The sequence below is a fragment of the Melospiza georgiana genome, chromosome 16 (genome assembly GCF_028018845.1).
Source record: "Melospiza georgiana isolate bMelGeo1 chromosome 16, bMelGeo1.pri, whole genome shotgun sequence".
NCBI lineage: Eukaryota > Metazoa > Chordata > Aves > Passeriformes > Passerellidae > Melospiza > Melospiza georgiana.
Window position 1 is genome coordinate 3,454,284 of NC_080445.1, and position 25,210 is coordinate 3,479,493.

Sequence of the window (25,210 nt, forward strand, 5' to 3'; positions counted from 1 at the left end):
GGAGTTTGAGTGGTTCTCTGGTTTTGCTGCTGGTCAGCTGCGTGGTGCCCCAAGTCATTGCACCTGCCTGTGCCTCAGTTTCTCCACCTGCAGAGCTTTGGAATGTGCTTTGAGCTCCTGTGCTAGGCTTATGCCTCTCCAAGGAGCAGTGCTGCTGTTGTGGGCTTCTGGAAGTTACTGGGAAGAGCTGCCAGGTGTGAGGTGGCTTTGGTGGTTGGCTGGTGGCATCAGCTCAGTTCTGCTGCTGTTTCCCAGCTTGGCATGGTGACACTTCCCAACCTATCCATCTGAACCTGTCCCCAGCTTGGACACTTTGCATTCCTCCTCCTTCCTCTGCAGCCCTGAGCTGAGGCTGGGTCACTGTAGCAGGATGGGATGATGCTGACTGGGGAGGAAGCCCCAGAACATTTGGGGCTGGGACTGAGCCTGGTCAGAATATGATGCTGAAGGCAGGGAGATGCCCTCGTAGGACCAGGGATGTAACTGGTATCAAAATGCCTCTTTGAGTATCAGTAACTTAATCTCTGTGCAGGTGTCCCTGTGCCTGATGGCAGCCCAGGAGTGTGTCCCTTCCCTGGAGCCCTGCAGGTGGCTTCCTGTCCTTGCAGCACATGCAAGTGGGGACATGCCATGGGTGTTTGTGCACAGTGGTGTCTGCAGCATGGGATGTGTCTCACCGTGTTCCCCGTGCTGGTGGTTCCTCCTCTGCTGGTGGAGCAGCTGCAGCTGGGATTGATGCCTGGCTGGGAGAAGGGGCTCACGTGGGGATGTCTGTGACCAGAGCCTCCGGGCTGCTATGGCATGGGGTGCTCCAGGGGCTTTGCCATGCTGCAGCCACGTGCTCTGCCAGATGGGACTGGTGTTCCCTTGGAAATGTGTCACTCCTGCTCCAGATGCTGGCTCGTTGCCAGCCCAGCCCTGCTGGAGCAGTGACAGTGACACTGCCGAGGCATACATGGCATGGAATGGAGCCGCTCACAGCTAAGCTAAGCTGGGTTCTACCCACCTCTCTCCAGCTCTGGAATAAGAAAAGGTGTTTGGAAATCTTCATTGCGGACGGTTTGGGGTTACTAAGGAGCGGCCCGAATGTTGCATGCGCGCTTAGCGCCTTTGCAGCGCTGTGCTCGGGGTTAAACAGCAGGTTTTACCTGCTGGGAAAACAGGCTCTGAGCTGAAGATCGGGGGCCCAGCAGCTCCCCTGGTCCTGCTGCTGCAGGGCTGGCGTGTTGGGTGCCGCCGCTGGGATCTGTCGGGTGATGGCCGCGGGCCAGGAGCTGCGCGGAGCACCGCGGCGGTGAGGCACATATGCCGGCATGCAAACATGTACGCCAAAGAGATCCTGGCTGTCTAAATAATGTGAAATATTGACTAGCTCTCGCAGATGGTGCTCCACGTGCAGCTTCGGGGACTGAACTTCTCTGTCTCCCCTTGGGTTTTGGTGTGATGTTGTTTTGAGGCAGTTGGATGCTGGACTCTTGACAAACTTGTTGCTTTCAGTGGGATTGTGGAATTTGGGGCAAGTTGGTTGTTAATGCAGGCTGAGGGGAGGGGAGGAGGGTTGCAGAGGGCTTGACTAGCTCCTTCAGATATTCCTGATGGCTTTAAATCAGTTTTGAAATTATGGCATGGACTGGGATGCTGATTCTGGGGAGGGTTGGGTTTGTAGTGTTGCGCGGGTGTCGTTTGGTGGCAGTGTTGGAGAGGAATTGCTGCCTGTAGCCAATAGTGTGTGTTATTACCACTACTATGGTGATTGTATTCACTGAGGAAATGCTGATGAGGACGATTTGCATGAGGGTTTTGCTGGGGACCCAGTGTCCAGGACATTCAGACCACTGGCAGCAGGGTTGTTAGGATATGCTGCTTTCATATCAGCTCCTGGATGTTTGTCACACTTTGTCTGTTTTGCCTTCCTCTGGGATAAGATGCTGAGTCTGGATATGTGAAACTGCTTTTTGTGAGCTGCTCTGGAGGATGCTTTCGTGTTTTCCCAAAACCTGAACCCAGTACTGGGCACCTGCAGAGGGAATGAGCTATGTTGGCAAAGCCGTGCTGGCAAGAGGGTCTTATCATGGCTCTGGAAGCACACGGGGGAGTGCCCTCACCCACAGGTCTCTGTACTTGTGATAAAACCTCTTATCAGCCAGGTGGTTTGGTCACGGAGCCCTCAGGTGTCAGGCTCTGCTCAGGAAGCATCATGCTCCATTTGCTGCAGAGTTGGAGCCCTGGGTTGAGCTGGGGGACCTGCAGTGTGGGGTCAGTACCTGAAGTGAAGTCCCCAAGCTGGGGTCCCTGCCCTGGGCTGTGTGTGCCGTGTGTCACCGCCTGTGTCCCCGCCGCCACCGCCGCTCCTGGCGTGCGAGGGACCGACAGCCACAACAGTCTGTGCTCCTGCGGGGCTTGTTCCAAGGCAGCGTGCTGCTCGGGATAAAACATGTTTCCCTCTTCTGTTTCCCGTTTCCTGCAGGCTTTTCCCATCTGCCTAACGGTCTCTACCCATCGTACATTCCCCTGAGCCACCTCGAACCTCCCAGTGCCGGCAGTCCGCTCCTGGCCCAGCTGGGACAGCACAGCCTCTTTGAGTCACAGAAAGGTGAGTCTGGGACCCTGTGTGCCCTTCCCATCGGTCACCCCTGGGTGCTTACCCTGTCCCTTGGGCTTGTTTTGCTGCTGGAGCTGCTGGATGCTGGAGTGTTGGGCGTGAGGAGCAGGAACTGCCTTGGGTGGTCAGCCAGGGATGTTTTCTGGGCTGAGCGGTACCAAGGTTTTGGATGTGGAAGCCTCCTTGAAGCCCCAGTATGCATGAGACAGGGCTGTCTTACATGCCACATGGAGGAACCTGCTTGGTCCACTTTGCCCTGGGCATTTTTGTTTAAGACATCCTTGAAATCCCTTCTTTCCTGGTTTCCCACCTCTTGCCTGTCTCTGTGTAGGAGTGAAGGCATTGGAAGCCTGTGATAATTTTGGTTGCTTTTACTCTGCAGATGGATTCTACCTGTCCAGCCATGCAGGCCAGTCCGCTTTGCACCCGCAGCCTCCCCTCTCAAGGACCGTGGGCAGCCACACGTCGAGCACTTTGCTCCGGGAGAAGGACCTTGGGCAGCTGCACAAGAGCTCGAAAGAAGGCCTGAAAGACCCCGGTGGGAAGGAGCGGGCGTGCCGGAGCGATCTGCCCCTGCCCTTTGCCAAGAAGGAGAGCAAGCCCAAGGAGGAGCCCCGACCCCGCAGCGTGGTGGACCTCACGCAGGACACCAAGCCCGACAGCGAGCGGAAAGTGAGCGTGGTGGAGAAGGCGGTGAAGGTCGGCGAGCGCCTCTCGCCGTTCCTGGCTGAGCACATGCCAAACCGGGGCGCAGGCGGCGGGGAACCCAAGTCCAAGAACCCGCTGCAGAGCTCTTCCCTCAGCAACTGCAACGGCGGCGGGGACCCCATGCTGAAGGTCCTGGGAGCCGAGCAGGACCGCTGTGCCAAGGACCCCGCTCGGCACGACGAGAACATGAGGCCTTCTGCGCACGCCCACGCGGAGCGGCTGAAGCGGGGGGAGCCCCTGCTGCCCTCCGTGGGCGCTTTGCACATCTCCTGTAGCTGTCCATCCCCACACCCCTCGCAGACGGGGAAGATGACGCCAGCCACAACATTCCCTCCGCAGCCCGTCCATTCCAGCATGTACACCATCTTCCCACCGGCCAAGGAGCTGGGGAGGGAGCACAAAGTAATCGCCCCCACCTTCGTGCCTTCGGTCGAAGCCTACGACGAGAGGAGCGGGCCCATCCAAATCGCCTCCCAGGCCCGTGACAACAAGGGGAAGGACAAGGACCTTGGCAAGGTGGGGGTGCTGCAGTCACCCACGGAGCGGTGCCTTGCAGATGCCTCCCGCACACTCTTGTCCCAGGACTTTTCTTGTCACAGTGATGCCAAAAGGATGGAGGTTCTGAGAGAGAAGGGTTCGGTGATCAGGACGAACTCCATGGCACTGAAGAGACAGGTCACTTCAGAGCCCTTCCTCAACCGGCCGGGGCTGGGCTCTCCGGAGAGCAGGGAGTTCCTGGCCTCCAAGGATTTGCTGAAGCCGAGTCCGGAGGCAGAGCATCGCCCCTGCGAGCGGGAGCGCTTCCAGCGATCCAGCTCCAAAGAAGCAGCAAAGGTCTATGGCACTTTGGACTCTTCCCGGCAGCACCTGGACCACGGTCAGCTGAAACCGCCCGAGCAGAAGTGGAAGCCCTTTGAGATGGGCAACTTTGCCACCACGCAGATGGCGGTGCTGGCCGCGCAGCACAACCACGTCAGCCGGGTGGAGGAGGAAGCCAAGAAGGTCTACCTTGACCCCAGCGGTTTGCCGCGCTCCTCGGTGGTGGGCTCGCGGGGCGCCGCCGACGTGCTGCACCCCGCCTCGCACGGCGAGGGCTCGGCCATGCAGAGCCTCATCAAGTACAGCGGCAGCTTTGCCAAGGAGACGGCGTCCCGGCAGGGCTGCGGCAAGAAGAGCCCCTTCGGGGGTTTGGGCAACGTGAAGTTGGACTCTGCACAGCTGGGAGCCTCCAAGGTGCAGCAGCTGCTGCTGCAGCAGCCTGCGAAACAGCTGAAGAGGGACCCTGAGAGACCCGAGAGTGCCAAATCCTTCGGCCGGGAGAGCATCGGCTCCCAGGGCGAGGTGGAGGTGAGGCACTTGCCTGTGGGCATTGCCGTGGCCGTGGCCCGGCAGAAGGACAACAGCAGCAGCAGCAGCAGCAAACTGGGGCCCAGCTTGGCAGACCGGGACCGCTCGCTGTCTCTCAGCAGCATCAAAGGTAGGTTCCCCAGGGTTTGTCTCAGGGCTTCCCTGGAGGATCTGTTCCCTGGGAAGAGCAGCCACCCAGTGCAGGCTGCGTGCCATGAACTGAGTTTGGCATCTTCAGCTGCATTTCCCTCCCTTGCCAGCCAAGGACATGTTGTAAACCACAGTGGGAAGCAAGACCCCCTGTGCAAGAGGCAGTCAGTCCCCTGTCCCCACTTTCATTCCCTTTGAGGACAATCCTTCATGAGTTTGATTCATTAGCAAAGGGAGTGACAGAGAAACCTCTCGAACCACCTTTGTGCTGGTGTTGTAATCCTATGATTTTGATTTAAGCCATGGTGCTGGCAGGAGGGGGATGGCACCAGAGAGATTTTGGTCCTCTGCTTGACTTGTATAGCAAGATAACACCCGGGGGCTGCCTGGCACGGGGCTCTGCTGTGCCAAGGAGCGATGCCAAAGTGGTGAGCAATGCTCAGCTTTCCGGTTTTCCCTTGCCTTCCCCATTTTTCTGCCTTTGCCCCCCTCTCCCAAAACTTGAGTGGCACGAAGCAGTTTCCCTCAGGGGCAGCAGCCCCTCTCCCCATTCCCATCACCTCCCAGAGCCCTCCCCACAGCCGGGAGCCGGCCGAGGAGCTCGTGGGCAGCACAGGGAGCTGTTTGTTCAGCCGTTCAGTCGTCCCAGACGCTCCCAGCTTGCGTTAAATGTAATTTACTGAGCCGAACTAAAAGGCTGCAAACAAGGGTTGAATTCTGGCAGGCCTCTGGGCTCGTTGCTAAGTGATGCAGTTGGCTTTCAGACAGAAAACAAGACTGCTTTTCTCCTCCTCTCGCCCCCCAAATGCTGCCCCCCCTTTGTGTGCCAGGAGATATTCGTCTAATAACATTAGCTTGCTTGCGCTGAGTGGACGGTGCTTGAATGTTTAGACCTTTTAAGAAGGAGAAAGCAGGCTTTAGTTGGCTAATCTGTAGTATTTGGCAAGTAAAATGCAAGTATTTAGTACCGGGCATTGGTTGTCAAGGGAACGGACCTAAGCCTTTCCTCCATGCATAACTGATTGAATTTTTCTATGCAGTCCGTGCGTCATGTTCATATATGTAGACAGAATGATCATTCACTGTCTGGACAATCATCGTTCTGTCCAGAAAAGGGACTGTCCTGTTGGTGGGATGGAGGATGGGCAGGAATTAGAGGTCCTGCAGTGTTTGTGTTTGGATGGGGGTGTGGAAAAAAGATGATAAACTCGTCTAGAAATAAAGGAGCACAAGGGGTGTAGATGATGGGAGAGGGAGGAGCAATGATAAAATAACAAAATAATGTGTTTCTAATGAAAGGCTGGGGGAGGGGATGTACTCACCTTCTGCCAAGGAAGGGAGGGAGGCTGTGAGCTCTCCAAGGAATTGCTCCATATTGCTGACACCAAAGAGACAGCTGGGCATTGATTAGGGGAAAGAAATAGGAAAAGAGGCTCCAAAGGGGAAAATCCTGGGACAGGGTGTGGAAAGGGAGTGCTGGCTGAGAAGCAGTGAAAGATGTTTGGGCTCCAGAGGGATTTGTGAGCCCCGTGCTGTGGAGGCTGGGGAGTAAAAGTGAGCAGCAGAGGCTGTGTGGGGCATCATTCAGTGAGCCAGGGAGGGGCTGGCTGGGCTGGGCTGGGCTGCACGGGGTGTCCTGGCAGGCTGTGAGCGAGATGTGGTGACCCTGGAGAGTCCTTTGGGAGGCAGAGCTGTGTGCCAGGTTTTAAAGCATCTTTGTTTTGTGCCTGGAGCCCGTGGAAGGAGCCTTGGGGAAAGGAGCTGGGAGAGATGTTGTCTTTTTCCTGGATTCCTTCTGACAGTAAAAGCTGAGGGAATTGGAGACTTGACAGCAAAAAGCCCATGGGCTGTCCAGGTTTGTGGAAATACACACTAGAGCTCTCCTTGGAAAGACTGCCTGTCAGCAGGATGGACTTGATGTTCCGAGATGTTTTCCCATGTGCCAAACCATATCCAGACAGGAGAGTGAGGACCCTGGGAAGGGCTGCTGGGGTGCAGTCCTGTGAGGCTGAGTGCTCTCTGCAAGCAGGGCTGGGATTTAGGAGTGGATTGTATCACCAAAGCATGGTGCAGAGAGGGGCAGCAGGGAATTGTGTGAAAAATGAGCATGCAAGAAAGAAGCTAAGGAAAAAACCAGGGAAAAGCAAGCTTAAAATCAGGCAGCTGGAGTGAAGATCTTGGATAAAGGGAAGGGTGGCCCCAGTACCTGGTGCTGGCAGAGCCAAGCGAGGCTCTGCTGCTCGCTCCTGTGAAGGTGCCTCCTAACCTCTCACAGATGCAGCTGCTGCCATGCCAGGCTGTGTTTGCAAGAGCTGTGCTGATTGTGGACAAGTGGTTTCTCCAGCCAAACATCCAGCCCCCCTTTTTGGATTCCTGCCCTCATCTGCCATATGTGTCCCTGCCTCTCAGACCCTTTCTTGTTGCATGTCTCGAGGGGGATGCAGATTCCTGCTAATGGGTGAATTGTGGAGGGGATGGAGCGCGCTGGTTTTGTGAGGGTCTGTATTGTTGGGTCTGCCTGTTGCAGAGAGACAGGGATTCAGAGCATACTCAGTGCTCCCAGACTAATTTACAAGATCAGAAGGTGCTTCAGAAAGTGCAGAAATAAAATCCTTCCCCTCCCTGAGATGTGCTAAGCAGGACTATGTGGTTTGGTGCAGGATTCAGCTGCATCTTGGCTGTTGCCAGGATGGGAAATCTGTCCTTCAGCACAGTGGTCCATTTGGTCCTGGCGCTCCGAGGCTGGCTGTGCTATCCTGGGAGACCAGCCTGGTGTGGCAAGTAGTTCCTCGTTGTCTTGGAGACATGAACCTCAAAACACATGCACTTGGGTGCTACCAGGAGAATGTTGCTTCAGTGAGAATATCTTGGTCACACAGAGAGCCTTGCCTGGTCTTTCAGAATTTGAACCTGGAGCATCCTTGGGGACACTGGTGAAGGATGTAGTGGCTCTTCCACGCCCAGAGGAGAGGGGACAACTTTCTCCAGGCCATTTCTCCTGTCTGATGGTGCTGGGTTGTCTCTTAGGGCACGGGCGCTCTGAAGATGACTGTGGGGACGAGAGGAGCCGCCACCGGGACAGCCACCTCCTGGCAGGGCGCTTGGAGAGGGACCAGGAGAAGCTGCTCAGGTGAGCCTTGGAAGGAGGTGACATCTGAGTGTCACAAGCTGAGCTCAGGGACAGCCAGTCCAGACAGGAGACAGGGTTGCATCCATCCTGGAGTAGGTACCAAAGTTGCTGCTGAGTGGGGTACATGGGGCTATAGGCAGATCCTAAGTCCTCAGCAGAGAAATCCTAATAGAAAGCTGCAAATCCATGCCTGCTTCAAAGGGTTGGAGAGATGGAGTGTTTTATTCTACATGTGACATCTCCATCACAGCTCTCCTAGAGTGATTGACCCTCATTTGCCAAGACAGGTTCTGCGGGCTGGTCCATACTCCTGGTCTCCTCCATCACTTGGACCCTCCTCTCACTGTGTCTCTCTTGCCTCCTCCATCCCCAGAGAAAGCAAGGAGCTGGCAGATTTTGCCCGAATACACCCGTCCAGCTGTGCCACCAACGGTCTGAACTCCAACCTGATGGTGACGGGGGGCCCAGCGCTGGCGGGCTCCGGGCGCTGGTCTGCAGACCCCGCCTCGCACCTGGCAGCCCACCCCTGGCTGCCCAGGACAGGGAGCCCCTCCATGTGGCTGGCTGGCCATCCCTACGGTGAGTGCCTGCCAGGGAGCATGTCCAGAGGGTGCTCACACCAATGAAACCCAGGGAAAAGCAGCAGGGAAAAGGGATGGAGGCGTTTTGGAGCAGTAGGTGGCTTCAGTGTGGGTAGGAGCTGTGTGACCGTGTTCACAGGGGTCCCAGGAAGAGGGAAGAGATGAGGATCTGATTCCATGTTTCAGAAGGCCTGATTTATTATTTTATGATATATATTACATTAAAACTATACTAAAAGAATAGAAGAAAGGATTTCATCAGAAGGCTAGCTAAGAATAGAAAAAGAATAAAAAAAGTTTTGTGGCTCAGACTCTGTCCAAGCCAGCTCACTGTGATTGGCCATTAATTAGAAACAACCACATGAGGCCAATCACAGATGCACCTGTTGCATTCCACAGCAGCAGATAACCATTGCTTACATTTTGTTCCTGAGGCCTCTCAGCTTCTCATGAGGAAAAATCCTAAGGAAAGGATTTTTCATAAAAGATGTCTGTGACAGAGCTGTCTGCATCTCTTGAATTGTGACCTCTGTGTTTTTTCTTCCAGGACTTGGTCACCCTTCCCTGCACCAGGGCATGACTCCAGGCTTCCCCCCTGCCATGGGGGGAGCTCTCCCCTCTGCCTACCAGTTTGCCAGAGACCCACAGTCAGGGCAGCTTGTTGTGATCCCCAGCGAGCACTTGCCACACTTTGGTAAGGATGTCAACTTGTGCCTGAGGACTGTTTTCTGACAGCTGTGGGGAAAACAGACTTTGGAGAGGGCCAGAGAGGAGCATACCTACCTGTGGGGACCTGCAGCCACAGCTGTGGGGTGGGTGTGAGTGGGCCTCTCCTTAGGTGATGGAAACAGGTAATCTTTAGCAGTGGCTCTTCATCTTGCAGGGGATGAAGAGTTTGAGTCCTTGGTTAGGAGAATCCATTCATAGGCTCAGGCATGGAAATCAAACCAAGGGCTGGAGAGCAAAGCAAATCCAGTGGCCCTAGGGCACAGGGGTGGTGGGATTGGGGCTGCAGAGGGGAACACAGCACACTTTCCCCTCTGGTTTCTGGTTGTGTTTCTGCAAAGCCCAGCGTTTGGCATACTCTCTGGGACTGTAGAGACCATTGCCTTGAGTGATCCTGGTGATCCTTCATCCATCCTTGCCCTGCTGCCTCCCTGACTGCATCTCTGCTCATTCCGCAGCAGAGCTGATGGACCGGGCACCCCCGCTGTGGCCTGCTATGTACCCCCCAACCAGGAGCTCCCTGCAGCACGCTCACCAGCTCCAGCTGCTCTCCCATCAGCAGCTGCTGAGGCAGCACGAGCTGTACATCCTGCAGCAGCAGGCTGCCCACGCCATGGAGCTGCAGAGGAGTGCCCAGCTCGTGGTATGTTTTCAAGAACTTCTTGCTTGGCCATGAAACCAGCCTGAAGTTGGAGTGTCTGGGGAGAAAATGCAGCTGTGCCTGTGTGCCAAGTGTGTCTCAAGGGTGTGGATGCATTGAGTGATTCTGCCCTGGTCTCTGGGATGTGAAGCATTTGGTGTATCCTGCAGTTGGAGTCGGTTTTGGGGGGGTTTGGTGTAGAGCAGTGCTGTCAGAAGAGTTCCCCAGCAGCAGCACTGTGAGCTAGATTCCTTCCCATGAGATAGATGGCTGTGTGTAATTGAGTGGTTTCATCTCTGGTCACCTCCAAACAAACCTCCTGAGCAGCTCAGGGAAGCAGCTGCAGGACTTGCAGCACTCACACTGGCTCCTGGAGAGGGATCCCATTCATGAAAAGATTTTGGAAGTCATGAGCTCTCATTTGGGTGTTTTACACCCATTCATTTTTATAGTGGTCCTCTGGTTTTCAGGCTTCATTTTACATGTGGGCTGCAAGTTGGAAATAGAAATGTTTTGCTTTGGATGCAAATGAAAGCTGTGACATCCTTCTCATGATTCCTGGAGCTGGGAATTTGTGACTAAGCTATTGTAGATCAGTGTCACCCTCTGTCAGATTGGTCTTCAAATGGTCTTGCATTTGGAGAATGTGCAAGTTTTATTCCACTGCGTATTTGATAAGACCTTGTTTTGATCTTGCCTGGTGGTTGGTCAGTGCCACTTTGCAGATGTTGTGCTGAGTTTTGCTGTGTTCTTGTCACAGGAGAGGTTGAAGGCAAACGAGCAGCGTGTGGATATGGAAGAGAAGGTGACCAAACGGAGCCTGGACAGTGCCAAATCAGGCCTTTCCTCCTCTGCCCCGGGACTGGTGCACCGAAAACCACCTGTGCTGTCCCCCAGCGCCTCCACGTCCTACAGCAAGGCTGTGAGTCCACCTCCCCTCTCTCCCAGGGCCTCACCCGTGTCTGTGCTCAAAGCTGAGGTGATCCAAAAGATGGAGGAGCCACCTTCGCAGCCAGCCTACTCCTACCCCGCCACCCCCAGCTCCCATCCCTCCAGCCCACCCCCTGCCTCTCCACCCCCTGCCCCTGCCATCCCTCCAAAGGAAGAGGCGCCCGAGACTGTGGAGAAGAAAGAGCTGGAGCTGGAAAAAGAGGCTGCTGGTCCATATCAGGCCTTGTTCCCAGGTAAGAGAGCCCTGCTTTGGCAGAGTCCCGTTGTGTTTGTGCCTGCCTCCCGTTTTCTCCTCGGCTCTTTCCTGCTTCTGTCCCTTCCCCTAGGGAAAGCCACACAGCTCCTCTAAAAGGCAGGGGAGAGGGAAGGAGCAGGGCTGGTGTGATGGGCCGAGATTGATGCCTGGGTGCCTGGGGCTGTTGGCTCTCTTCTTCCTGTGGGCTGAGCCTGGGTTGGTTCTGCCAGGGCTGGAGTCCCAGTGGGAGAGGATGCAGGAGACAGATCTCTCTCCAGTTGCATGAAAGTGCTGGAAGGGTGCAGAAGGGACCTCTGGGGTGCTGTCTGTGGCAGCCTGGTCAGGAGAGACGTGCCCAAAGCTTCTATTGCTTGAGAGCAGAAAGAGACCAGAGATGATGGAAGCAAAGGGAAGCAGCTCTATGCCTTCGTGAGAGAGAAGGTGCTTTGGAGACCCAGCCATTACACAGTCTGTCCTTTGTGATATCTTGCAGAGATCCCCCCTGGATACCCATTCCAGTCCCTGCCTCCCTCCTTTGGAAGACACTATCCCTACCTCCTGCAGCCCCCCGCAGCATCTGACGCGGATGGGCTGGCTCCTGACGTCCCGCTGCCTGCCGAGGGCTCTGAGCACATGGACCTCTCCTCAGAGGTCAAACCCATCCACCTGTCTCCGTCCAAAATCCTAGAGCCCATCCCAGCAGCACCAGAAGAGGAATCCTTGGAAGAGAGGGTGAAATCAGAGGTGCAGATGGAGGAAAGCCAGGAAAGCATCTGTGAGCAGGACATGGGGACTCTGAACATCAGCACCTCTGCAGCCGTCCCCGTGCAGAACGTGGACAATTGCAATCTCCTGTTGCACCAGGGCGAGGCCCTGGGAGCTATGGAGCAGGACCAGGAAGACCTCCAGAGCTGCCCACCTCCCTACCAGGTTGTGGCCTGTCCTGCAGAGGCAGAGGCTGAGGCAGAGAGCGGGAGTGGAGCAGAAACCTGCTCCATGCACATGGACTATGACGGTTTGCTCGTGCATGCGGAGAGCGAGCCCCCGGAGATGGACCTGACGCCCCAGCGGGAGGAGGCCTCTGTGGCCATGGATCTGCAGAGTGCTGATGTGCCCCGGGCCAGGGAGTTTCCCAGCCTGCCTCCTGAGGAGGGGGAGCAGGGGCCAGAGATCCCTTCGTACACAGAAGAGGCAATCGCTTGCCAAATCCCAGATCTGGACATCAAGCCGGGTGACCCGCTGGCTGGGATGAATGCTTTGGTGGCTGCTACAGAAATGCCTCAGGCTTGTTCCTTGCTGACTACCACCACTGTCACTCCACCCCAGATGAAGGTGGAGGTGTTAACTGACCAGAGCCTGGAGCACTCCTTCCTGCAAGGGATCACTTTGCTGAGTGAAATTGCAGAGATGGAGCTGGAGAAACGGAAGCAAGAAATGCAGAGTAAGTTGTGAGTGGGGAGTGATCAACTCTGGACCATGCTGGGTCTCCCAACTTATGGTCCCTGTGCTCTCCATGTGGGCAGAGAAGCAGTCACAGGTGGGATCTCTCTCAGCAAGGCAGCAAGGAGTGCATTGCTCTGAGTTGCAGGAGTGGTTGGTACTTCAGATGGGGTTGGAGCAGAGTTTTTGTTGCAGCAGGCTGAGCTACGTGTGGCTTTTGTACTGCTCTCCCTTCCAAAGGCCCTTGCCATGTCTAGACAGTTTGTGGTATGCGTAGAGGAAACGGAGCCCCAGTTGCTGAGAGCTGCCAGGGTAACACCCTTCTGGCAGGCACTGAGTCCACAGTCTGTTGGGGTTTGGCACCAGAGGCCCCAGTAGCTCCAGATGACGCTTTCCAAGAGCTTGGCAGGTCCTGAAAAGAATCTCACCTTCCAGTAACTTCCTGAGGTGAGAAGTGATGGGAACGGCCAGTTACACCATGGCTGAGTACAACAGGAGATCTCAAGTGGGGGCCAAGGGTGGCTGGGGGGCCCCTTGAGCAGCCATAGTCAAGAGAGGGCCATCAGCCTCTCCTTGTGCCTGCTGGAGAAGCAGTCTTGGAATGTAGAGATTCTGTAGCTTTTTTTCCTGCCTTTCTCAGCAGGTCCAGAGAGTTTCCCTGTCCGGCCAACGCTGGAGAGTTTGCTGGCTGCCAGCACCCACATGCTCATGGAAGTGCTTTCCACCCCCTTTATGGAAAGTCTGAAAACCATCCGGCTGCCTCGAGAGCTGAATCCCAACAAAAAGTACAGCTGGATGCAGAAGAAAGATGAGCCAGTAAGTAGCTCTTAGTGTGGCTGAGCCTGGAAAGCCCCAGTGCACCCACTGACACAGCTCACTGTCCCAGCCCCAGTCTGGGGGCTCGTGCTGGCTCTGCTGCCCCTCTGCATTCAGCACAACGAGCTGGCTGTTCCCTTATGTCACATCCTGGCTGCAGTTTAGGTTCTGCCCTTGTTTGTTAGTCAAGGTTCAGCCCTGGAAATGGTGTTTTAATGTGAAACCAGAGGAACCTGTGTGTTACTGTTTTGGCCAGAGGATAAATAAAAATAGTGACAGCAGGGTTTTTCCTTGTTTATTTTTAATTTGTTGACCCTTTCCTGTGGAAGAGGCTGATAAGTTGTTTTGTACAGAGCAAGTAAGTATTCCAAGATAGGATATATTGTGATCTGTCATTTTAAACAAGGTAAAAGAGCATCTTATCCTGCAGCTTCTCTTCCAGGGTTGCAGTCCCTCTGAGCTGATGCCATCCTATGCATAAGCCACAGAACATCTTTGCTTTGCTGGTTTTCTGTCGTACCACTCTGAGGCTGTGCTGGTGTCTCTGCTCCTCTCTCAGCACCAAGGGCTCTCTGCCAGGCTGCGCACCTTGGCCATTGCCAGGGCACCCCGTGTGCACCCCCTGGGCCTGTCCTGACGCTCTGTTGCCTCCCCACCCCAGATGTACTCCATCAAATCAGCCATTGAGAACATGGATGCCATGGAGCTGGACTACAGGATGAGGCTGGCCGAGCTGCAGCGGCGCTACAAGGAGAAGCAGCGGGAGCTGGTGAAGCTGCAGCGCCGCAGGGACTCCGAGTAAGTCACAGGCTGCTCACCCAGGTCTTGGTTTTTTCCAGCTGGGCGCTGCCTCTCGGCCCAGGAGAGAAAAGTGCCCTCCATCCCTCCCTGCCTCCTCTCCTGTCCTCTCCTCCTGGTACATGCCAGCAGAGCTTTGCACAGCACACTCCTAGGCTATGTGACACGACAACCTGGTAACTGGTGACTGCAGCTGGGAGACTGTGTTAGAGACAACCTTGGCTTCAGCAGCTCAGTTTAGCAGTTTGGTGGCAGGCGAAGGTTCTGGGTTGGCTCCCGTTCTTGCTTGCTTTCTTTTAATTATTTTCCCTTTTTCTTCTTTTTTGGATTCATTTTCTTTATTTTTTCCCTGTTCGTTTTGCTTTTCGGTTGCAAAATTTGCTTTTGCTTTTTTTTTCCTTTGCCCTTTTTTTTGTTTTTGGTTTTTTTTTTTTGTTGCCTTGGTTAACAGTGAAGCGTATGGTTTTTTTAAAGGGAAAAGCATGACGAGAAAAGTAGAAGCTTGGCGAGAAGAGGCCCTGGAAGGCCCAGGAAGAGGAAACTTGGATCAAGCGCTCTGTCACCCATTAAGGAGAGAGGGAAGAGTGACAGCAAGAGTGGAAAGTAAGGCTGGAATTTGGGGAAGATGGGAACATGGCAGGGTCACCGTGCCAGGGTCTGACTTGGGGAGAGCATCTTGGATGCAGTGGGAGCTCGCTGTGTTGGCAGGCTGGATAATGTGAGTGTGTCCTTCCAGTGGGAATGCAGTGCCCTCCCCGCAGGCAGAGCTCCTGGCTGCTGTTGGGTGCAGGCAGGACAGGTGGAGTTGAGCAGCTGTGAGATGCTGAGATGGCTGGCAGGGAGTTTAGGTGAGGTTTTGGAGTTGGGCAGTGTGTCCTCGTGTGCTTTCAGGAGAGCAGATGGTGCAGTCAGGTGCTGTAGAGGCAGTTGTGGGGATGTTGATGTCAAAACTGGGAAGGACAGGGCTATTCCAGGTTATCTGCTTTGTAGGACCTTTCTGCTGTGTTTCTTCTGTCTTCCTCTCTGTTCCCTGAATCAGTGGGAGTTGGTTTTGCCTGACATCTCTGTTTCAAGGATCAAGATTATCCTCTACTGTGCTTTTCTCTCTTTTGCAAGTCCAGCTGCTCTTGTTTGGATCTCACCACTGTTGGCCACCTACCCTACCATGGATGGCCTCTCCAATGGGAAGGCATTTCCAAGCTGCCTCCCAGTGTGCTCCATATTTCTGCACATGTCCTTTTCAAGACTGCAAATCAGAGTCAGGTGCCCAGCTCCCACTGACCAACGCTTCTGAAAATCTGTCCTCTTGGTGGCTCTGTGTTTTGCTCTTTGTGTTTGGGTGGCTGGCCAGGCTGGAGGTATCCTGAGGCAGCTGGAGCTGTGCATGTGTGGGTGTGTGACAGTGTTGTGTGTGCACGACCCTGGATCACAGGAATGCTGCTGTGGGAGGTGGAGGTGCCCCCTCAGCCAGTGTCCAGGGCCTGAGGTGTTGGTTTAGCTGTCTGTGCAGGTCAGCAGAGAGGACAGAGGGACGGAAGCTGCCCTGTGGTCTGACCAGCAGGCTTAGGGTGAAGGAGGCAGCATATGAGAGCTTGAAATGGAAGCTTGGTAGGAATCCTGAGGTGTTGAGTGATCATCCATCAGATGTGACTGGAGATGGCTGGGGAGCCGGGAAAGATGTGCTTATAGTCTCACCTACTTTATTTTTTATTTTATTTTCTTATTTATTTACCCTCTCCTTTCCCCCCAAATCCCAAAGCAAGTCCAATGGTGTAGATCACAAATGCCTTTCACAAAGGGCCCGACCTGGAGTCTGGAGTGAGCCAGTCCTTGCAGTGCCTTTGTCCCTCCTTGTCACCCCATGTGGCATTTCCTTGCCACTTCCTGCTCATACCAAAGAAACCAAAGTGTCTGGGCAGTGAGGCACCTCCCTGGGCCTCAGGAGTCTCTCTCTGCACCTACAGAATCCATGGAAGTAGAAGTGGGAAAAGACCTTAAGGGCCACCTCAGCTGTCAGTCCTTCCTGTGGCTGCTCTGTACCAAATCAGGCATTTTTGGTGGCTGTTATCAAAACACAAAGCACTTCCTTGTAGAGACCACCTTGCAGGTCTCTGATTTCAGGCACCCTCACCTGTCCTGGCGGCCGGGAGCGTGCACAAAGGGCTCCTTGGCTCTCCTGTTTGGTGGAAAACCTTGTCTGAACTGCTGTCACTTCACAGTAGACTTGGCTCCTGCTGAGGATCCCCACTGTCTTGGGAGGCATTTAACCTCACTTTGGAGCTTGGTGGGGATCACAGGGAGGAAAGCCTCCCCCACCTTGACCCATGCTGTGCTTGGCTTGCAGACTGAGCAAGTCCTTGTTGCTCTCTGAAGACTCTGAGACTGGTGAGGGCATGAAGAAGAGGCACAAAGGGGCCCTCCCAGAGGAGGACGAGGATGTGGAGAGCAGCAGTGGCAAGATGAAAGGAAAGAACCCAAGCTGGGAAGAGCACGATGCAGCTCCCAGCTTCTCAAATGAGGTCAGTGCCCTCGTGGGGAGCATGGAGTCACGGGCCAAAAGCCCATCTCTTTCCTGCTTTGCTGGTGTTGGCTTGGACTCCTGATCTTTCAGCATCTGCTTTTAGTTCACATGGGTTTAGGTGCTCCTCAAGAGAGGATTGTGTGCAGTGGAGGGGCTAATGTTGGCTTACAGAGGTAGAACAGCAGAGTCCAGTGCCTTGGAGCCAGCCAGAGCATTCAGTGCTGCACTGGCTCTGAGTCCAGAGCAGGGCTTGTTTTACCTCTTTGCCTATTGAGAGAGCACAGGGGAATGGATCCACTAAAGCAAGGGAGGAACGGAAACACAGCCTTGCTATTTCAAATGCAGGGTTTTCTGCTCCTGTTGAGGCAATGAGATATTTACTGGAGCTTTAAGCTGGTGATGAATCCAAAATGCATGCAGGCAAAGTACTGAGTTAGAGCTGCTGTTATCTAGCTGTAGCACATGTAAAATATATTTGCTTTTTTCAAGAAGCGAGAAAGTACTGAAAAGGATGTAACAGCTCTGGCTGTAGTGCAGTGGTGCTGATGCTCATGCTGAGAGGTATTTGGGTTCTTTTGGCATCCCAGCCTCTGGAGCTGGTTGATTATGTGGAAATCCGTATTTATTTGGCCGGCTCTTGGGTAAAGAAGATTTTTAATCCTTGTGATTTAGAGAAAAGCTTGTAAAACCAGCCCAAACATACCCTAGAAACCAGGTGGTGTACAGAAAAAGAGCTCCAAATAAGTTGTTGTATGAACATATTTCTTTTGGAAGAACATTCAAGTTTTCTAAGTTAATCTTGCAATTTTGTAATGCTCAGTAAAACTGTACTTTTAGCTGACATCTTCCTCCTCTTCCTCCCTGGAACCATGATGGGTTATGGCAGCTGAGGGGCTAAAACTATCACCTTGAGGCTTTATTAACCACATGCATGAGGCAATTTGGAGGGCTAGTAAAATCCCTCAGGTCTGCCATGACATCTGCTCCGTGTTCACCTTGTCTCTTCCTTTCACCTCGGCAGTTAAAGCTCAAAAAGAAGAAGGTGCCATCAGATCAGGAGCAGCTGGCCAGCAAGCTTGACAAGGCCCTGTCTCTCACCAAACAAGACAAGCTCAAATCCCCCTTCAAGTTTGCTGAGAGCTCTGGGGGAAAGCTCAAAACCACTGGAGGCGGCAGCAGGTACCTCACAGCCCACGAGGCTCTGCCAAGCAAGGAGGAGAAGAGCCTGGCCAAGAACCTGGGCCTGTCACTGAAAACAGCCAAGGAAGGTAAAAACAAAGTGACTGCCAAAATGAAGAAGATGGAGGTGGGGTTGAAAGTCAAAAATCAGCTCAAGGTTTCCCATTCACCAGCAATATCTGAAGTTAGCAGCTACTCCTATAGTAAGTAACCTCTTTTTTATCTCTTCTGTCTGTAGGAGGGCTTGTGGTGGGAGTTTCTGGCCTATTGAAAGGGGTCTTGCAGATGAGACTGGTTTTGCTCATGAATGAAAAATAACCTCCTCCTCCTCCTCCTCCCAGCACTGCTGCTGCATCTTTGGGTTGTGTGCCCACCTTGCTGTCCAAGGGGAAACCATATCTCTTCCTTGACCTGTGTTATATTCATCATCAGTGGGGAAAACACTTGAAGAAGTTGACCCATATTCTTTCTTTTGATGGGAGTAGACACTGTCCTACCTGGCAGATGAGCAGGTGGAGCTTCTTCTCTAGGAGGCAGTTGACTGTTGAAGTCCTTGTTGAGTGCAGTGGGCTTGGCTTTAGGATGATGCCATGGAATGTGTTGGGAAGGAAAAGCCTGGCTGTGACACTGATGTTCCTGAGTGTCCTCCTGCCCTTCAGTGTCATGGCTTGCTTCCTGGCTGGCTGTGCTGAGCCTTCCCATGGCTCTCAACAGTGCTTGTCCCCACCCCACATCAGTGTGGTTGGTGATTGTTACTTCTAAACCCAAAGTGTGCCCAAGGTGAAGGTTCCAATAAATGACCCCTGTTACAGAAGGAAAAATCTGAATTGCTAACAATGTTGGGAAAACAGTAGACCCAAACATAGGAGAGTCTTTAACAGTTCAGGCAGACACTGGGGCAGAGTTTATGGTCTGAGACCGTTGTGTAATGGTCTCAGCTCACTTGCACACGCATCTTTCCCCTTGCTTGCAGCTATTTAAAGCCATGTTAAAACCTTTATGGGGTGTTAGTGTGCATAACAAATACATCTCTTGGTGCAACACTAGTTTAGAAATTTCGCTAATGGGGAAGATGAGCTAGGGACTCTCCAATGGAACAAATGTTTGGCATGAAATTAGCCATTTATGTGGCAAAATAGGAGTCATTGTGTCCACTGGACTTGAACATAGCCTTTGGCTTATTGTGCTGTACACAGTACCCAGCAGTTCTGTTCTTGAGTGTGCTTTACTCCCAAGGACAGACACGTGTCTTCTGAACTGTGGGCTCTGGAGCTAATGGGAAGAGAAAGAACGGGCTGTTGGTGGAGCTAAAGCCTTGGCTCATGGCAGAGGGAGCTTTTACAGTGCCTTCCCACTTGGCACTGTGGTTTCATGAACAAAAACTGCCTCCCAGACCTAAGAGAGCTTCTAGCTGACCACTGTCCAGTGAGTCTCCTGGTGTGGGAGTGTTCCCCTTTGTCACTCAGGTCTCAGCTCAGGATTATTGCAACTGAGGAAACAGCTCAGCTTTGGTTTTTCAGCCGTGTGCAGGTTCAAAGGAAGGGCCTCAGCCTGTCATTTGGTCACTCAGGCATGGTGAATTTGGGGAGGCAGGTTGAGCATATGGCAGCACCTCCTATGATTGCTGTGCTGCTCATGTGGAGAAGGAGAAGCGGGACTGGCGCCAAGTCCTTCTGCTTCCTGACCTCAGGATTGTCCGCCTTGAGTCCTGAAAACTTTGGGCATAGATCCAAAGGGCAGACTGAGCATCTTATTCCCACAGATTTTAAGAAAAGTCAGGTGTCCAAAATAATTTGGGCTTTGAGCTTCCTAAACTTGCCATTCTTCATGTCTTCCTCTCCACAACCCAGTGCAGTGGAGCTGGGGAGTGATGGCACAATGTCTGTAATGTTGTGAAGCTGAGGGCATGTCCACAAACGGGGAGGTGACAATGTACACCCACTTTTGTTGCATCCAGGGGTGCCATGTTCTTTTTGTCCCTCTCATCAGCTGCCAGAGGGGATATCTAGATAACTTCTCACCACCCACAAGGCTTAGCAGCTTTGCAAAGCCATCCTTCACAGATCAAGGAGCAGCTTGGTCCCTGCTCCTTTGCGTCGTACGCCGTGGAGCATCTGGGGCAGCGTGTTTGGAGTCAGACATTTGGAGTTAGACATCCTGCCTCCTTGGCAGCTGGGCTTGCTCCAACCACATGTGTTGAAAACCCTCTGTGAGAGCTGGTTTGTGTAGAAAAGGAGATTCAGGTCAAGAGTGTTGAATATCACCATAGCCAAGACAAATTCGGGTTGATGGCCCAGTTGTTGACAGTGCTGTTGCCTTCAGTGGACATTTTCATAGTGGAAATGTTTGCTTCATTTTTCTGCTGCCAAGCTAAAAACACTCCTTAGATCTTAAGGGAGGACAAGGAGGTGGAGAGTGGAAAGAAGGAAATGTGAATTTCTGTGTTTGTTGAGCGCAAGGCTTACGATGGAGCACCTGGGCAGGGGTGGACAGTGGCGGCACCAAAACCCCCCCAAAATCCCCAAAGCCCATTTGGTGATGTAACGCTCTTCCCACCCACTTTGACCACAGATACGGACTCGGAGGAGGAGGAGGGATCCCTGAGGGACGAGTGGCCGGCGCAGCCCCCGTCCACCGCCAAGCCGCGGCCGCCCGGCCTGTACAGCTCGACGGCCAGGAAGGGCGGCCGGGCGGCCGGCGGCCCCAGGGCGGCCCCGCGCAGCGCGGTGGCCCCAGGGCGGCCGCTGAGGCCCAAGGCCGCGGCGGGGCGGAAGCAGCCATTCTGCCTGCTGCTGAGGGAGGCCGAGGCGGGATCTTCCTTCAGCGACTCCTCGGAGGACTCGTTCGATCAAGGTTATTAATTTCTAGCAAACGCACCCCCAAGCGCAGCCCGTGTGGGAGCGGGGTGGGGCCGAGGGGCCTGGCGGGCTGGGGTCAGCCATTTTGATGGTCGGAGCCAGGGCGGCCATCTTTGTCCTTGGCAGCGTAGCCTGCTTTATCACCCCAATGGTTATTTTTTATCCTTTTTGTATCTGTATCATTGTGATATTTTTACTGGCTGGCTCTTTTAGAGCTTTTATATCCACTGGGTTTTAGTGTCCGCCTCTCCCTGCTTTCCTGTTCCCTTCCTCCCTCCTTCAGTTTTAACCTCACTTCCTTCCTTCCTGCCACCACCACCATTATATTATTATTATTATTACTATTATTATTATTATTTTAATTATTATTATTTTATTTTGGCATGAGCCTTGTCGAAGTTTGAAAGGAGCTTTTTAATTACTTTCCTCCTTTTATCCCTCCTTTATTATTTTCCCCTCCTTGTTCTTTTTCCCTCTCCTGTTTCTTACCCCTCCTTTCTTTTTCTTCCTTTTTCCCTTTTTCTTTTATTCCCCTCTTTGTTTTTTTTCTCCCCCTTTTTTTTTTTCTTTTTTTTTTTATTACCGGGGTACTGTTGTGTGGCCGTGTGACTTGATGTTTGTACTGCGATTTGGTTTACCAAGCTTTATTAAACATACCGAGTTCATTTTTAACTAAACCTGTGTACCTTGTCTCTCTTGCTGTGTCTCTTATCAGGCGATTAGGTTGCTGCTTCACTCCATCCTGCTCTGCATCCCCCTCCTGCTCCCACTCCCCATCAGTAGAACTGGAATTAACCTAGTCTGGGGTACTCTCTATTATTCAAATATCCCTGCTGCCTTTGTCCAGATAAAGCCTAGGCTTCCCCTTTCCCCCCCAGCCCCTTTAAGTTAATTTTTTTTTTTTGTTCACCCAGTTTAGTTTTATATTTCTTAGTTTGTTTGCTGTTAGACTCTCTCCAGGCACGTAAACCATGGAGGCACTGACTCCTTGTTGCTGCTGCAGGAGGGTGCAGGGTGTATTTAACAGCCAGAAATTTTTCTTTTTAATTTTTTAAAACTTAAATGTCAAGTTTTTGTGTCTCTTTTTGGGTGGTAAGGTTTTTTTTTCAGATGCCCAGACGTAACCCACGGTGCTCAAGGATGTGGCAATTACTGCATTAAATTTGACTCTCCAGTTTCCCTCCCTCACCCTCAACCCAATTTTTTTCTTGCAGCTTTTTTTTTTTTTTTTTTTTTGTCAGCCTGTCATTAGTACTTCAGTGGGAAAAGAGATTACTTGAGACTTTTCCTCCAGAGACACAAGGGGTTTCTGTTTTAGAGCGCACTCATTAAATAATAATCATGGGGAAAGGTCATTTTAATGAGCCCTCAGCTCCCGAAAGAAACCAGCTTGGCTGGGCTGAATGCAAAGCAAGAGCATCCCCAGTTGTTATCTAAGTTACATGGCAGAGCTGGATGTAGCCCAGCAAAAGCCTTTTAGTGTTTTACACTGCTCAGGGCTGTTAATTGAAAAACAGGGCTGGAGAGTTTGGCTTTTGTTTTGTTGGTTTTTTTTTTTATTTTCTGAGTTTTTTGATGTTAATTTCCTCTGTGCACCTGTTTGGTTTTTTTTTCCCTCCAAACCCAACCTCCAAAGATGATAATTAAAGCTAAAAAGAAAAAAAAAATATCAAACATGGCAGAAAGATACAGAATGTTGATTTGTTTTGATGTGGCTCTGGGCTGGACCCACCAATGCATTTCAAAGAAAACCCAAAAGAGAAATACATATGTCAAAAAAAGAGAAAGAAAATAAAAGAAAAAATGTTCTTTAGAGAACCCAAAAAGTTGTGGGGAGAGTGAATTTTATGTAAGGCTGAGATTGCCACATTTCCATGAAGAGTCTGCGTTAACTTCCATTCTTCCCTTCCTTGTTCCTTCCCACATCTTTTCTTTGTTTGTTTTGCTGCTGTTGGAAATTTTGAGGATATCAATCCCTTTTAGGTGCCAAGTTCTTGAGGGGGGTTTTGGGTTTGCTTTTTGGTTTTGCTCCAGGTAAGCAGAGAGGTAACTTGTCCCTTTGTCTAATTTGCAAGTAACCTATCTGCTTTATTAGAAGAAATAAACTAAAAATCCCAGTTTTATGGGATAAAATCTGGGGAGGGAAGGGGGTATGGGAGGAGGTTGGGGAATCTGGAACAAATGGGGAAATGCATTGTAAATCCCATTGGGGTGTCATTTAATGGTGGGGAAACCAAAGATGCAAAACCCCCTGGGGTGGGAGGTGGGTATGGAGAGGGAGGTGGGAAGGGATTATTGCTTACAATTTGGGGTTTTTTTCCTGCAAATGAATTTTTTTTTTCTTTAATTTTTTTTTTTGTTGTTGTTGTTGTCAGAATCATTTCTTGAAGGGATATTTGGGTAATAGGGTTTCTGATGGCTTTCCCTGAATACTAAACCGATTAATAACCTCAGCTTTTCTAGAAGTGCTCGCTTTCTCCTTGCAGCTGCTTGACCAACCCTTTCACCCCTGCCCCTATCCATGATGCTTTGAATGTCTGTGTCGGTCTCTTGCATTTGCTCTCACGCTGCACTAAAGAAGCAAAGTGGTTGGCTGGTTGTAGGGCAGACACTTCTCAGCGAGGGGTCACTAGCCATGAACCTGAACCTTGACCATTGTTATGTAGGTAGGCAAAATAACTTTTCTTTATGTCATCTGTCAGCCTCAGACGTTTCGCTGTTGCCTCCATGAATAATGACACGTAGCTCTTTGCATTCTCTTGGTTATTTGAATTTTGAAAATGATTGCTGTCCGCTTTCAACTTTCCTCTGTCCGTGAAGAGTCTCACGTGGAAGGTTTGCACGTGTGTGTTTGTGTCTGAGGACTCCAGAAATGCTTTGCTGCTTGCAGAACTGCTTTTGGAGAACCCCTTAGCCCAGCCAGAGGAAGGATTTGTAGATGAGTCTGAGATGCAAACCTTAAAGGTTTCTGGACCATGGTGCAGAAATGTCCCCATGTCAGGGATGTTGTCTGGCCCTGGCCCTGCAGTATCTGTGTCAGAGGTGGGATTAGCTGCAGGGAGACCTGTTTGCTGTCAGCTGGTTAGACACAGATGAGGGGGGACGCTCCGCTTTCTTACAGACCAAACATCACGTTGCCATTCTGATAAGAGGCAGAGCTTGTGGGTTTTAATCCAGTGGCCTTGGAGAGGAAACTGCTAAAGTGGGCTAAAGCCCATCAGGATAGGTAATTCCTTGAGCTTTCTGAAACAAAAGGCCCATAAGTCCTCCTCCTCCATACTCTGTTTTCCTTAAAAAATCAGTACCTTATTCTCTGTTTTCTTTCTCCTGACTTGGAGGATGATTTTACCCCAATAAAAAAAAAAAAAAAGCAGTGATGGGTAACCAGTTCCTTAGACATTCCCTTGTGATAGTTGTAATATTTTAAAAATTTTCATAAGCACTTCTGGAGTCAACAGCACAGCACATGTGGAGGGGAAGAATCTTCCAATGATGAGAATTGGCTTATCTGGAAAAAAAAAAGGTACAGTCTTAAATTGGGCACTCAAAAATAAGTAATCTCCAGAATTTGGACAGATTGCAGAAATCAGATGTTAATGACCCAGTAGCTGTCTAAAGTCTGCCTGTACTTAGCCTGCTTTGTATGCTGTAGACCTGCTTGGTGTTATGAGAAAATCATGCTGTTTATTTTTACAATGTGAAATGACTGTTTTAAGTGTGTGTTTTTACTCCCTCCCTTCCCCAGCCTTTCCTCTTCACACCCCCCTCAACCCGTCTTGTTACATACATCAGTCTCTAAAAACCAAATTGCTTAACCAATTTCTGTTCATCATTAACAAATCTTCATTTACTGCTCTCCTACAGTAAAATACCATGGCAGCTTAGCTGTTAAAAGCAATGAGAAAACTTAGTATTCTTAACTGGGTTTGGGTTTTAATTCAGTGCAGGTAAAAATTAAAATAATCTTTGGCTCCTGTTTATGTGGCATCAGTAGCATTTAAATATGAATGCATTGTTTGTTTTGGCTGTGGAGTTGTGTATGTACACGTGTGGTTGTGTGTGTGGGTATATACACACATATACATGCTCTTAAAAATGTCAATTAGAAAAGATATTTTTAACTTTGAGCATTTTTTTCCTTTACCCTCTCTCAGCGTCAACAGAATTACCATTGAAGGAAAAAATGATTTTTTAAAAAAATCCTTTTCCCCCTTGCTAGCTAAAAATCACCTTTTCAGGACAGAAAAAATATTGAGGTTTCAATTGTGTGAAGGCATGTGTGCATAGTTAATTTTAAACCCACACATAGTTTGGGTACAGTAGGAATGAAACTTCTGCTTCCCATTAAATACAGGCACCAGTGTCTCCAAGGAGCCATGCAGATGGACAGAGAGCACCATGCCACCATGGCCAGAAGTTTGGGGACTGACTTTAGAAAGCATGTGGGCTTGGAGCAGAGCCCCAAATGTCTTCTTTTTGCTTCATTTGTTACTTTTTGTCCCTTGGAAAAGTCAGAAAGAAGAGAAGC

The 25,210-nt window shown here is 51.5% G+C and overlaps 1 protein-coding gene across 5 annotated transcripts in view; it reads left to right on the forward strand.

Moving 5' to 3' along the window:
* TNRC18 (trinucleotide repeat containing 18) overlaps positions 1-25,210 on the forward strand; it is a 54,559-nt gene that overhangs the window by 14,063 nt on the left and 15,286 nt on the right. For 2 of the 5 annotated variants that reach the window (XM_058035930.1, XM_058035931.1), the window contains exons 2-15: positions 2,468-2,593; positions 2,985-4,787; positions 7,835-7,937; positions 8,311-8,516; positions 9,066-9,212; positions 9,703-9,887; positions 10,645-11,068; positions 11,564-12,511; positions 13,151-13,326; positions 13,988-14,124; positions 14,599-14,727; positions 16,469-16,643; positions 17,667-18,027; positions 20,396-20,677. In XM_058035930.1, coding sequence (XP_057891913.1) covers positions 2,468-2,593; positions 2,985-4,787; positions 7,835-7,937; positions 8,311-8,516; positions 9,066-9,212; positions 9,703-9,887; positions 10,645-11,068; positions 11,564-12,511; positions 13,151-13,326; positions 13,988-14,124; positions 14,599-14,727; positions 16,469-16,643; positions 17,667-18,027; positions 20,396-20,677 — 5,202 coding nt within the window. The remainder of the gene's footprint in view (positions 1-2,467; positions 2,594-2,984; positions 4,788-7,834; positions 7,938-8,310; positions 8,517-9,065; positions 9,213-9,702; positions 9,888-10,644; positions 11,069-11,563; positions 12,512-13,150; positions 13,327-13,987; positions 14,125-14,598; positions 14,728-16,468; positions 16,644-17,666; positions 18,028-20,395; positions 20,678-25,210) is intronic. The other 3 variants (XM_058035933.1, XM_058035932.1, XM_058035934.1) reach the window with 3 other exon arrangements.